This window comes from Sitophilus oryzae, unplaced genomic scaffold, assembly GCF_002938485.1.
Source record: "Sitophilus oryzae breed Bouriz unplaced genomic scaffold, Soryzae_2.0 scaffold_1443_pilon_pilon, whole genome shotgun sequence".
Classification (NCBI taxonomy): Eukaryota; Metazoa; Arthropoda; class Insecta; order Coleoptera; family Curculionidae; genus Sitophilus; species Sitophilus oryzae.
Genome location: NW_022146108.1, coordinates 13,812 through 27,576, shown reverse-complemented (window position 1 = coordinate 27,576; position 13,765 = coordinate 13,812). Strand labels below are relative to the sequence as shown.

Sequence of the window (13,765 nt, the reverse complement as noted above, 5' to 3'; positions counted from 1 at the left end):
TGCCATTTTTTAGGCTTATTGATTACTGAGCAATATCATGATACACAATGTTTATATGATAACACACGTAACACCATAAACCGTTTATTTATATGGACCAAATTTAAATAAATGATTTAATAATTTGAAAGTTAATTTTCACTTATGTGAAAATACACACAACCGCAAAAAGCTAGAGGGATATTTTTTCAAATTGCCTCTATTACTTGAAGAATCAGTTTTTTCTAAAAAAACTTTTTTTATAAAATTTTAGAATTTTGTGGGATAAAATAAAATAATTTTTATACAAAAATATTGTCGCTCGGTGGCCATGGTAAAACATCGATATTGTTGTCTGCCGAGAAGTCCAGTGCAATCCTATCTGTTTGAGGTCTGGCGTTGTCATTCATGTATAGGAAATTGGGACCCATAGCTGCCGCATACGGAATGACAACAGGTCCAAGTATCTGATCAACATATGAACTACCCGTTAAAAAGTTCTCCAACAAAATGAGATCAGTTCTGCCACCGATGCTTATTCCATTATTGTCCATTATTATTGCAGACCATTATTGTTCCTCCTCTGTAAGAGTGAACCTCCTGAACATTTTGAAGGCGAATCAAATTACCAGGCTCTCTCCAGACACGAACCCTTCTTGAATTAGGATGTATGCCAAACCAGAACTCATCCGTGAAAAGAACTGAAGCCCAATTTTCATTTCGCCAAATTAAATGTTCCTGTGTCCACTGACGTCGAGTATCTCGATTGCCCCAGGAAAAAGGTTGAACTATCAAAGGACGTCGACTGCGAAGGCCATTCTCATGTAAAAGTCTACGCACAGTATCATCCAAAATGACAATGCCATGAACTTGTTGCACCATTATTCCATTGCTCAGGTGCCGTAATATTGGGATTTCTCCGAGCATTAAGTTGCAGAATTCGGTCTTGTACTGGGTTGGTAATACGCCCACGTCCCCTGTGTCTTTCCGTCACATCACCCTCTTCTCCATATCGTGAGCGAAAACGTAATATCATGCTTTGTGAAGTACCCATTTCCCTCGCAACATCAGTTTGTCTCATACCACCGTCCAAAAGACCAACTCGCTCTAATCATTTCTTTTCGAGTTAAATGCCTACGCTGCATGGTTAATAATACACTGATCTTCAAAAATAAAATTCCTGAGTTGATTATCTTCGTTACAGGTACAAAAGGTACCATACATTTCAATTTGGTTTGCAAAAATACAAAAGCAAAATAGACGCACTTAGTAAAGGTAAACAATAAAGGTTGAAAGAATTCATAGATTTTCGCAGCTACAAAAATAAAAATATAGGCAAAAATTAAAATATCCCTAGACTCTGCGGTTGTGTTTATTTCCCCAATCCCCAATATGAATCCCAATCTATCCAACAAGTGAAGATCAGGACCTCGAAATTAGTGGTTTATTCAATTATACCTCGCTGATTGAAAGAATTATGAAGATACGCAACCTTATGGGCAAATTCGTGATAAGGCTAATTTCATATACCCGTGCTTTAATATCTTTTATCATAACACAGTGGAGGATACAGAGGGGGCCGTTGGGCCCCCCTTAAAAGTCTATAAATTGATTTAAATATTAGGCTTTGGGTTAAAAATGGTGTCCTAAAAGCATATTTACATGATTTTATTTGTCCCGCCCCAAAATAAATTCCCATCCGTCCCCATCATAACACAAAAAACCTGCAGCCGCCACCGGTATTTAAAATAAAAACTCACATTAAGAACAGTTATCGCCAATACTCAGTTCAGTTGGTTGGAAAATTTGACAATCGTACTTGTCGATATCGATAACCAAACGGAAGTCGTTCAATTCGTTAATGGATGCACTGTTTTTTTCCAGGATTTCCTTAAGGTCTTCGAAAGAACAAGAAGAGGGCAAACAGAGGGCAGTATACAACTCGTTCCTGGGTCCCTTCATTTTATCCATCGAATAAATCTAAAGAAATATTATAATTACATGATTCGCTAATATTTAATAACAGACTCTAATAATAAAAGTAATTGCGAAATCAACATTAGTTTCATATAATTACTGCATCTAATCATTTCAGATAAAACTATTGTGATTAAGAGAAAAAATAATGATTGTTATTGTGTTTTTTAATCAAATAACTTTTTTCTGCACTTTATGCTTTATTAACTTTATACAGGACGTAAACAATAATAATATATACTATATTATATCTACCTAATTATGAGAATTATTCACGCTTTATTATAAATAGAGTACTACTATATTTTTTACTGAATTTTAATATCTATCAGGAGATTAAGTATTTTAATGCAGTACTCCTTAATTATAAATAAATTTATTTTTATTAATTTTAGAGTTTCCCGAATAAAATTTGGATCATCCTGTATAATATTAATTATATGCTACATTCATTATGTTAGGTCATGTATCTACAAATTACGCAGTAAAACAATGTTGTCTAATGTCTTCATTTTTATAAAAATACCGCATTTATTGAAACTGATATAAGTGAAGTTTTTACGTTAATTGGATATTGTTATGTTAGATTACGTAGAAGTTTATATTATAACAATTTTACCATTCAGCTGTAGAAAAAATACTGACTTGTTTTTTCTATGAGATTTTTCTCGCGAAAAAAAATAAAAAAATACATTTTATATTTTCTTTCGTCTCTTGTATTTATTACATGACAGAATTAGTTTAGTAAGTCTTCTAAAGCGGTCACTACACTATTCGCGAAATAGGCCGAAGTAGATCAGAGTCGAATAATAGTGAAGAGGGTGATTGCGTCTTTCTTCGTCTAATGAAAATAAGATGAGATGAGGAAAAGTTAGGGGAGGAAATACGAAATATCTCTCTTATTCGGTATTCGACCTTGACCTACTTCGGGTTATTTCGCGAATAGTGTAGAGGCAGTTTAAAATGTTTGCCTTTAAGTTTTGATACGAGTATAAAATTCATATTCCTCCATACTGAAATTGGAATAAAGCCTCTCTACGCATCTACTCACCGGCACTCATCAGCCTCACTACTCACCGGCACGAAAAACAGGCATCTTAAAATTTTGATGTATTTTATTACAGGGTCGCATATACGGGAGGGGTAATGGGGGTAATTACCCCTCCCAGAGAGATATTTATAAATAAGATAAAATGTGGTATAAAATAAAATTGTTACAAAAGAAATTAATAATACCAATCAAAATAGAAAATCCAGACCAATTCAGGTTTATTTTCTTCCAGTCAGAATACCTTTTAGCGGAAATTAGTATATGCTTTTGGTCCCAATCAAGAAACCTAAGAAATAGTGTTTATGATTTGTGTATGTCTCTGTTATTAAAAAAATAATAATATCTGTCTGTTGGGCAGTTACTCTAGCAGAGATGTCGGAACAGGAAATAAAGGCCTCCATAAAACAACTTAAAAACTACAAATCGGCTGGCTGTGACGCGATTCCAGCGGAAATCTATAAGTGTGCAAGCAAAGAACTTATTGGTCATCTTAAGGCTCTCTTCGATGTCATATGGGAAAGCGGAGAGGTATCTCAGGACTTTCGCAACGCGAATATAGTAAATATATTTAAGAACAAAGGAAGTGCATCAGATTGCGGAAACTACCGAGGAATTTCACTACTGGTTATCGGAGGTAAAGTTCTCGCAAAAATTATGTCAAACCGCCTTCACCCACATATAGAAAAAATCCTCCCAGAATCGCAAACGGGCTTTCGCACTAACCGCGGTACCGTTGATTCCATATTCTCCGTCCGCCAACTCCAGGAAAAAGTAAAGGAACAGCAGAGTAAACTTTATGTTGCATTCATCGACCTAACGAAAGCCTTCGACGAGTGCCCAACAAATTTCTTAGTGTGTGTAAAAGCCTCCATAACAACAACAAGTCGAGAGTGTCACATCATGGATCACTGAGCGATCCCTTCCTGACAAATACAGGAGTTAGGCAGGGATGTGTCCTAGCTCCTCTCCTATTCAACATATTCATGGCAGCGCTCTCTATTATAGTTGATAGCAAACTGCAGGAAAGAAGAATGGGTGTTAGATACAGGTATGACGGAGGTCTGTTCAACATAAAAAGACTCAGGGCAAAAATACGAATAAAATTCATCACAGAACTCCAATACGCTGATGACTGCGCTCTAGTTGCAAATACGTTACAGCAATTACAGGAAATGCTGAACACATATACCTGGGCATACGAGACTTTGGGCCTTAAACTGAACATCGATAAAACAAAAATCATGTGCACTCCCCAGGGAAATCATAACAGTGCTATAAAAATCGGAGAACTATTGGAATATGTATCGGAATTTAATTACCTCGGCAGCTTGATTTCGGAAAAGGCAAATATCGACTCTGAAATTCAGCACAGAATCAGCAGCGCCTCAAGAGCATTCTGGAAATTAAAAGACAGGGTTTTCTACAATCATGACTTGAGCACAAAAACAAAACTTGCAGTGTATCGAGCAGTAATAATCCCCACCATGTTATATGGAAGCGAAACCTGGGTGCCGTACCGCCGGCACACGAGCGCATTAAACAAGTTGCAACAGAGATACCTTAGACAACTTTTAAGAATCAAATGGTACCACCATGTCTCAAATGTATCAGTCCTTAAAAAAGCAAGCTGAGAGAGTGCTGAAGTCATGATTACTAAATCTCGCTTAAGATGGGCTGGCCACGTATGCAGGATGCAAGAAAACCGCCTACCGAAATCTCTTCTTTACGGTGAACTTGTAGAGGGTAAGAGGAAACCGGGTGGACAACTCAAAGATACAAGGATGCTGTTCACGAAAACTTAAAGGGGATAAGTATGCAGCATCAGTGGAGGGAAAACAGCGCACAATAGAGCGCAATGGAGGAGAGTTGTAAATTCAGTTAATAGGGACAACCGAAAAGTTGAGAGGCAACAAAGTAATGAGATTTTGAATGTCCGGAGTGCGGAAGAGAGATAACATCACGTATCGGGCTTTTCAGTCACAGAAAAGCTCATGACAGGAAACGCCCTGCCAAAGAATAATATAGTTAGTAGAATTATCTTTGGCCCTGAGTAACCATCTTTTGATGCGTGTCAAATACTCGTTAGCGAGTAATGGCAGTAGTAGTAGTAGTAGCAGTACTAGCAGAGATAGTATTAAGTCTAAAAGTTGTACCCGCAATAGTTGCTTTAATTGATGATGACAGAGATCAAATTTATGTCGCTAACAGATTTAGATGTGCACCAAGTATAATGCAGTCGCATCCTCGAGACAAGTATACTATATATGCTAGACGTCCAGGAACTTTCGTATGAGACTTCGAATGGAGACGATCAACTTATTGTAAGTTTATCGCCAAAAAAACGCCGTTTGTCAGCTTTTAAGTTTATAATGAATTGCGCCTAAGGAACGTACATGTAAGTGAACGGATTGTAAGAAGAAAATATACTGTAAGTAATAAATACTACAACCTAAACGAAGCAAATTTTATGTCAAGAAGGCCTGAATCGAGATCACGACTTACTAGATCTGTTGACTAGGACCAAAAGCAAACGCATGGTTTTACTGTAAAAATGTTTATGTCTTCTTCAAAAGCGAATATCTCCAATAAAAATAAAGCTATTAAGATTAACCCAAAAACAAATTATCGAGAAGAGATGCATCTAGATAATAAAATGATTTTTAAATTTCTTCGTCTGTTAACATATTCCACAGGGTGTTTCAAACTTTCACCAAAATATCAATATTTTGTTTTCCCTCGTATAATTGACAGATGGGAAATTTAATTTTTAATTTTGAAAGAGAGATGCTAAAAAGTCAATACAATTTAAATATTGCGACTTGATGATGGTGTAGAAGTACAAGACACGTGTAAAAATATAGTGATAAGAATGCAAAATTTACTTATGATTCAATATTAAACATGTATATAGAAAAAAATAACAATTAATTTTATATATGTAAATTTACAGCCACTATGAATTTACCATGGAATTGTAATTGAACAAAAAAAAATCATAGAATAATTATAACTCGAATGATATATGCTCCAATGGCAGATGATCTAAATAAAATTTGTATCGTTAATGAGGCTGAGATTTTCTGGGATTTCCAACAAATTATAATATGAAGTTAGTCAACTCGAATCAATTTGTATATCCATACAGAGGCAATAATTGCTGATAATATCAAATACTTAATATGCATATTAGAATAAAGTCATACAGGGTGTCCCTCCGTGATATTCTTTCACTGAAACAGCATAATGCAGTTTTATAAAAAGTCTTAACATCTGAATTTGGAACAGTATTAATACGGTTAGGTTAGGTTAGGAGAAATTTACCTAAACTATTTCTAGGCTGGAGGAATATCCGGCTATACCGGAACTACAATAGATGCCAGTTAGATTGTTTTAAATGAAATATTACACCGGGTGCGTCTCAAAAGTGACTAACCCCTATAACTTTTTTATTTTTTTCAGGTAAAAAAAACAAGATTTGGCATGTAAGTATATGAAATAAATTAGGATTGGAAATAACTATAACTTTTGATTTTTATGTGGCATCCTCGGTATTTTTTACTCTTTTCGAAAGAACTCTCTGAATAGAATGACAAATCATATGTCAACTTTTGACATTTTTGCTTAGAAAAAATCGTATTTTAAATTTCAATTTAGAGTGCCATGGCTGTGCTACAAACACTAATTTTTAATCAAGGAGCCTTTTTGACCGTCTAATGTTTTTAGTGTCTTGTCCTGGCCGGCTAAAACAAGCCCAAATAGTATTTTTAATCATATCTCAATTTCCTCAAATAGAACGACGGTGGGTCGATAGCATATTTGGAAAAAGCATTTTTTACGAATAATTTGGTACCCCACACTTAGTATTTCGATTCAAATTGTCGTTATCAACCGCATGTTACAATTTCAAATAAACCATATAATATGCAAAAATATCAAAAAATGTGTCATTTTCTATCGAATAAAGTAAAAAAATGCCAAGGGTGCCATTTAAAAAACAAAAGTTGTAGTCATTTCTGGTGAAACAGGAAATAACCGAAAACAATTGAATACGTCAATCAATCCTAATTTACGTCATATACTAACGTACCAAATCTCGTTTTTTTATCTAAAAAAATAAAAAGTTATACTTAGAGGTGAGCCACTTTTCAGACGCACCCCGTATAGGTATATTATTGCGATTTCTATATATTACATTAAACTTTAAGTTTAACCCTTTGAAACTACGCAAATCGACAGGTAATTAATAGAACATGTTTTATCACTCATGTTTTTTAATAAATAATATCTCTTTTAAGGATTACAGGATCTTAATTTTATCTAAACTATTATAATAATTTAATAAATATGTATATTACATGCAAAAATATAAAAATGTCGTCATTTTCATCACAGAAGCGATGAAAACCTGCAGCAATAGCAGCAATGGAGGTATTCTAGACCTAGCACCATTGCAAAGTGCTATTGGTGGATGTGCCAATGATTAGAATGGTCAGTGTCGGACACAATACTGGTAGAATTGTCAGAAACTTGGAACACCTTCAAAAGAAAAATTCCACTCCTCTAACTCCCAGAAGATGACATACCAAGAATATACAACTTTGAGAAATACCTTATTGTATTATTGAGTAACAAACAGAATTGAACGAGAGAAACGTTTGTTCAGTAGCTAAAAGACCATAGCATTATGTGGTACACTGATGTTTTCAAAACCAAAGCCGAAACAGGAATAGGAGTATTTGGGCCAAATACTGGACACTCCGAACCGCGCTCTGAACCAATGGGCATCTATCAACCCCAACCAAACCAAACTAAACCCCAGCATCCTTCAGGCAGAGAGATCTACGCTATCAAAAATACGTACAATTTATCTTAGATGGGGAACTATCGGAAACAAGAAATAACGTTAAGAGTGATCAGCTCAGTAACCATCAATTCGAAGTTGGTCAACGAAAGCTTAGTGAACCAAAGGATAGAAGGTAATGAAAAAGCCAACTATCTAGCTAGAAAGTATTCCACTAATAATTGAACCACAGCCATTCTGATGGCCAAGTGGAAACCAACTTAAAGCAGAACTCATGAACCTGAAAGACTCCATCGGTAATCTGGAATGGAAATCATCCGACGGTCTAAGACAATCGAAGAAATTTCTCAAGACTAACGACCGAAAATCTAAGATTTTACTTTATTTAAGTAAGAGTGGGATTTTTGAATTGTCACGGGCTTTTAACAGGACCCTATCTCTTCAATGAACGCTCGAGTAGATTGAAGCCAAGAAACAAAAGCGAATGCAGATTCGGTGGGAAAATGGGGAAACACCAGAATACCTCATCACTGAGTGCGCTGAGACGACAACCATTCCTGCCATGAATTTTGGTACGACTGATATCGGTGATGGGAACTACCCAGCTCAGATACTGGCTTTTGTTAAAGGCCTGAGACTGTATGATCAGTTAACTTAAGAAAGGGGTACAAAATAGATCTATAAGGCAACCCAAGTAGCATTTTCACGACTTGCGACCACATGTTTACTAAACACAACGTTGGATTAGTTACAAAAAATAGTTAGCTCCGTACCTTGGGTATTAAAATAAATGTAAACGTTGTTGTAACGTTGTGCCGACGTTGAACTAGTACCATAACAAAGTAAAAGCTTCTGCGACGTCGAATAAACGTTATCTTGTAACCTTTACTGCTTAAGTGATCTTTAGATGATTCGGACAACGTAGTTACAATGTTGGGCAATAAAGAGTTTTCCGACGTCACTTTCAGGACATATTCCAACGTTATGCAAACGTCGTCTGTTTTACTAATTCCAACGTTGTTTAAATTTCCTTATTCTTACGTTGGCAGGATGTCGAGCCACTACCTTTTTGCAACTGTATTGAACCATAACCTTAAATCTTAAATTGTCACTTCATTGTTCTGTTCAGCAGACAATTCAGTGCTGTTTTTGTTTTTATCTGTGTTTTATAAAAAAAAACTTAATTAAAATGGGACGTAAGAAAGGTACATATAAAACTAAATTTAAATATACATCGACAAATTACTGATACTTTATCCACTCCCTCGTTTATTTAGAATATAGGGGGCGGCACAAGCTAGACTCTAGGATAAATTAGGCAATCTTGCGACTACTATACTACCAGTTAAGGCTGAACTGCGACTTTATTAGTCCAGGTATGCGACTACTCGAACTACTCCATCTACTCCAGAACAACAAAGTGAAAGCCGCCATGTTGTTGAATAAGAAAATGTTTCGTTCCTAATATAGCAATTCCTGCTTTTTGAATACATTAACTTGAAATATTTAACCCTAAACAACACGCGGAAACATTTTTTTCGACTGCGAATAAATTATTCTCATTTTACTAAAAAAAAATTCAATAAATTTTTTAAAACTTCTTTAATTTTAAGGCCCATTAGTATTTTTCAAAGTAGAAACAATACATTTATCAATAAAGTTGTTTGCGTTTAACTTTTTTGCCTTGGGTAACGAGTTACAGAGTCGGTTAAAGTGTTTCAATAATTATGATCTTCAAACATCCTCCACACTTAAATACTTTTGTTTTGTTTTCCTTTACTGCCATCTGGCATATGTCTCTAACTAAATCATAAAAATAATATTTTTACTATAATTATAAACTCTAAATTATAAAACGCGACTTAGACGCCATATTATTATAGTTTTGTATTTCTGTGAATTAGGACTTTAAACAACGTTGCAGTTTGTACTAAATTAGGCTGCTAGCCAACGTCGGTATCTAACGTCTTTTTGACCCAAAAATTATTCTCCAAACTAGTGCAGACTAGGGTTGGCACGAGGTTGAGCCGACGTTGCGCCCCGACGTTTGGTCGCGTGACACAACGTTGTCCCGACGTCCAAACGCTGCTTGGGAAAGTCCGCGGTGATTTACTTCTCCCTTTTTATATAATCTACAAATCTACGATCTAAACAGCTTTGATGAATTACACCAGGAAGTGATGAAATTATACTGTCTTAATATTCAGACTTCTAATAAATAAACTTTTTTCTTCTGTCACTTGAACTCGGAGAGACAGGCGGTGTAGTAGCACTTATTAATTTATTGGTCGTTTTAAGGGGGGAATCTGATTCGCTAATAGAATTTATGTGTGGCTATTAGGTTATTAGTACAACATAAATTATTACATGCCCTTTAATATCCAGTAAGTAGGTGTATTTATACAAATGCGCATGAAACTAATTAAGCTGCACATGATATAGCAATTTCAATTCAACATTGCTCAAGATTATTGCATCTTGTATGTATATTTTTATACTACAAAAGTGAAACATGTGATTTGAATAAAAAAAAGTGTTGAAATAGATCAATATTTCTTGTTCAAAGTAATAAATGAGTTGTTATATTTGATTGATTATAATGAGAAAAAATGTTTTTTAAATAATGTAGTTTAAAATTCGAGAAAATCAATTTTTTGTAAATAGAATATAATTAGTGTTAATTTTTGACAAATGTTATGCTAATTTATAGTAAATGTCTAAAATAAACGAGTATTTTACTTTGAAATTTAAAAAAAATACATATTTTTTTGTTTAAATTTTGAGTAACAATGGATCTTTTCAGGATTTTCTTATTGTGATTTGATCTACTACATATGTTGTCATATTATCAAGAAATTATGTTTTTTTAACTAAAAACTAAAAGAATTTCAAAAAAAATTCAAAAAATACAAACTTTCAGAATAAAAATTTCGTGAAAATACGTCATAGGCGTGTTTCTGGGATCTAAATATACTACCCCTAAAATATTTGCACTTATTTAAGACTCACCCTGTATATATGCATGTTTGAGGTATTTATATATATTATTATCCAAAAAATGGCCAAAATTTTAATGTTGGATTAGATGAAAACTATACAAATTTAAATTAAGCTTTCTGATTTCTTACTAAAAAACATACAGGGTGAGTCTTAAATAAGTACAAATATTTTCAGGACTGGTAGATCTCGATAAAAGAAACATATTTTTTTTACCGTTATTTTAATTCAATAATTTCGCTTTTAAAAAATGTTTGCTTAAATTTTGAGAACCCCTGGATGTTTTCTGGGTTTTCTTTCTTGCTTTGAATTTAATAATGTTGCCATATAATCAAGAAATTATGTTTTTTAACTAAATGTTTTTTCAAAAAATTCAAAATTTTGAATTTTTTCTCTCGAAAAAACCTCATAACCGTGTTTTTGGAGTCGAAATATACTACCCCCAAAAATATTTACATTTATATTTAAGACTCATATAAAGACATATACAGACTGTATAAAAAACAAAATAGCATTATAAAGAACCAAATAAAAAGATAATAAAAAATAAAAAAATATTGATTTTCGCATGATCGAACAAAAACAGCGTCAAAGACGGTTGAGAAATGAAAATTATTGATGATAATTTTGGCAATCTCTAAATGTCATTTACTAAATATTGACATTAAACTTGTTAATGTTAACACTAATTATAGAAAAATTAAAAAACGATAGCCCGTTTCCAGACACACAAATCTATTTCCAAAAAAATATTTTTTCTTGAATTTTAAACTACTTAAAAACCATATCTTTCATCTATGTTATAGAATACTTAAATCTCGAAAAAAAATCTGAATTATGTATAAAAGTATAATTATTTAAAAACTTACCGTCATTTTCTCCCATAAAGATTGATTGAAAAATGAAAAAAAAAAAAAAAAAAAAAAAAAAAAAAATGTTTTATGTTTTATATTATTAGCGGTGTGATAGTTAGTTTTGCTAAGCAATATTGGCCAGAAAATTTCTCATGCTCATTATACAGAACTCTAATAGCGAGACACTCATCATAATTTCCTAAATTATGCGAAGAGCCGTATAGAACACCGCTAGGCATTTTTCCAGAAGCATCGAACACTAAAATCATATTTAGAAAGTACTATTTCTAAGTACATAAATATTCTAATATTAAACTTACTTTCAGTAGCCCAAATAGCAAGTTTTCTTAGTTCCTCCACATAATACAAACTATGGTTTCTGCACTGTCCATTCCTAGAATTATATGTGGGCACATACATTTCCAAAAAGTTGTCCTGTTAATGACATTTAAAACTTTATCAAATGATGTTATTGCTGTTGATACAGCAATAGAAATCAAGAGATATACAAGAAGTAACATTTTTGACGATCAATCTATTCCTCTCTTGTATTTATATCTTAAAAGTATTATTTTCTATGATAAGTAGTTTTATATTATGCAAGTGTGAAGGTGGGGGCAGTTTACTGCCAGCCCTCACGAAATAATTGAAAAAATCTACTTTCAAGTTGTTTCTGGGACGTAAAGAATGATTTAATATTAAGTTTCTGCTTATTCCTGACCTTGAATAGTATCAATTATAATTTACCGACATTTAAACGAGAACAATTAGATATTAGAAAAGAGAGATTTCATGATCTAGGTAAAGAATGCAATATATTTTATATTATTCGAATGATCGACGTTAAAGACATCCGTAGGATGAAAATCGATAATAATTTTATGAGGTCAACCTCTAGAAATCGTTTACTAAAAATTGACTACTATAGAATGACTGAAAAGAATAGAACGGCCCTTAGACATCACCAAAAATATATTTGTTCTCGACCCACCATAAAAATCATTTTCACTCGATATAAAAATAAATTATAACCATCTTAAAGCGAACTTAAGGCAGTAAGCACTATTAAAAACTAAGCTAAGTAAATGCTTAACCTCGCCAAAATTATCATCGATTATCATTTCCCAGCTGTCTTTGACGCCGATTTTTTCCTATCGTATTAAGCCGGTCGTACACGATGTCTCCAACGTTGGAATGGTTTCAACGTTGGAACCAACGTAGGACGCATCATTTGGCACAGGTTTTGAAGATAATTAGGCTAAATTAGTTTATCAGGGTAACCCATTAGCGTGAGCTAGGAGGTCAAATATCGTTGTTATTGGCGAAGGTATAAACAAAAAAAGATGCGAATCATGCATAGTTTATAAAGGTATTCTCAAAATATTTTGTTGTATATTATATACAAGGTGTTCCATTAAAAATGATGTTTAACGTTAATATTTCATTTTAGCCGACCATACCAATAGGTATGGTAGGCCATTAAGATCGGCAGAAAAAGTATTTTTAATTTCCACTCAAAATGAGTTATTTGGTTGATAAACGACCTAAATACAAAATATATTTTCATGGTGTCTGTCTGTCTGTTCACCTGTCTGTCCGTCTGTCCGTCTGTAACATCGATAACTCAAAACCGCCGAACCGATTTTGTCCCAAATTTGGCACAAAAATATCGTGGCACCCGAGAATCTGGCCATTAGTTTTGGTGGGGATGGGGGATGGTAAGGGGGTATGGAGGGGGTTAAAATTTTAAAAATCGTAACCCAAAATTACAGAAGAAGAAACGCGGTTTCTCAAATTAAGATTAGAATAATATTTGCAAATAAAATTTTAGTAATGACATCAAACTCAAATAAAGTCGCAGTTTTCGAGAGGGATATTAACAGGATTTTAGTATATGGCTATATGCGCCCCCTGGCGCCAATTTTATACACATTCCAACGTCATCCTTACCCCCATCCCACCCATCTCACCCTCATCTCACCCCCTCCTAAAAGGGCAAATTTCCACTCCTTGGCCGAAAATCGCTCCTTAGTATGATCACTTACGTCACCCAAAAAGCTTCTGTGCAACATTTTATAGCACACGTAACTGAACGAAGTACAACAA

General features: G+C 33.9%; 1 protein-coding gene across 1 annotated transcript in view; it reads right to left on the bottom strand.

Moving 5' to 3' along the window:
• Positions 1-533, bottom strand: part of LOC115877326 (nose resistant to fluoxetine protein 6-like) — a 17,680-nt gene extending 17,147 nt beyond the window's left edge. Inside the window, exon 1 of the mRNA XM_030893471.1 lies at positions 424-533. Coding sequence (XP_030749331.1) covers positions 424-533 — 110 coding nt within the window. The remainder of the gene's footprint in view (positions 1-423) is intronic.
• Positions 534-13,765: the final 13,232 nt, after the last annotated feature.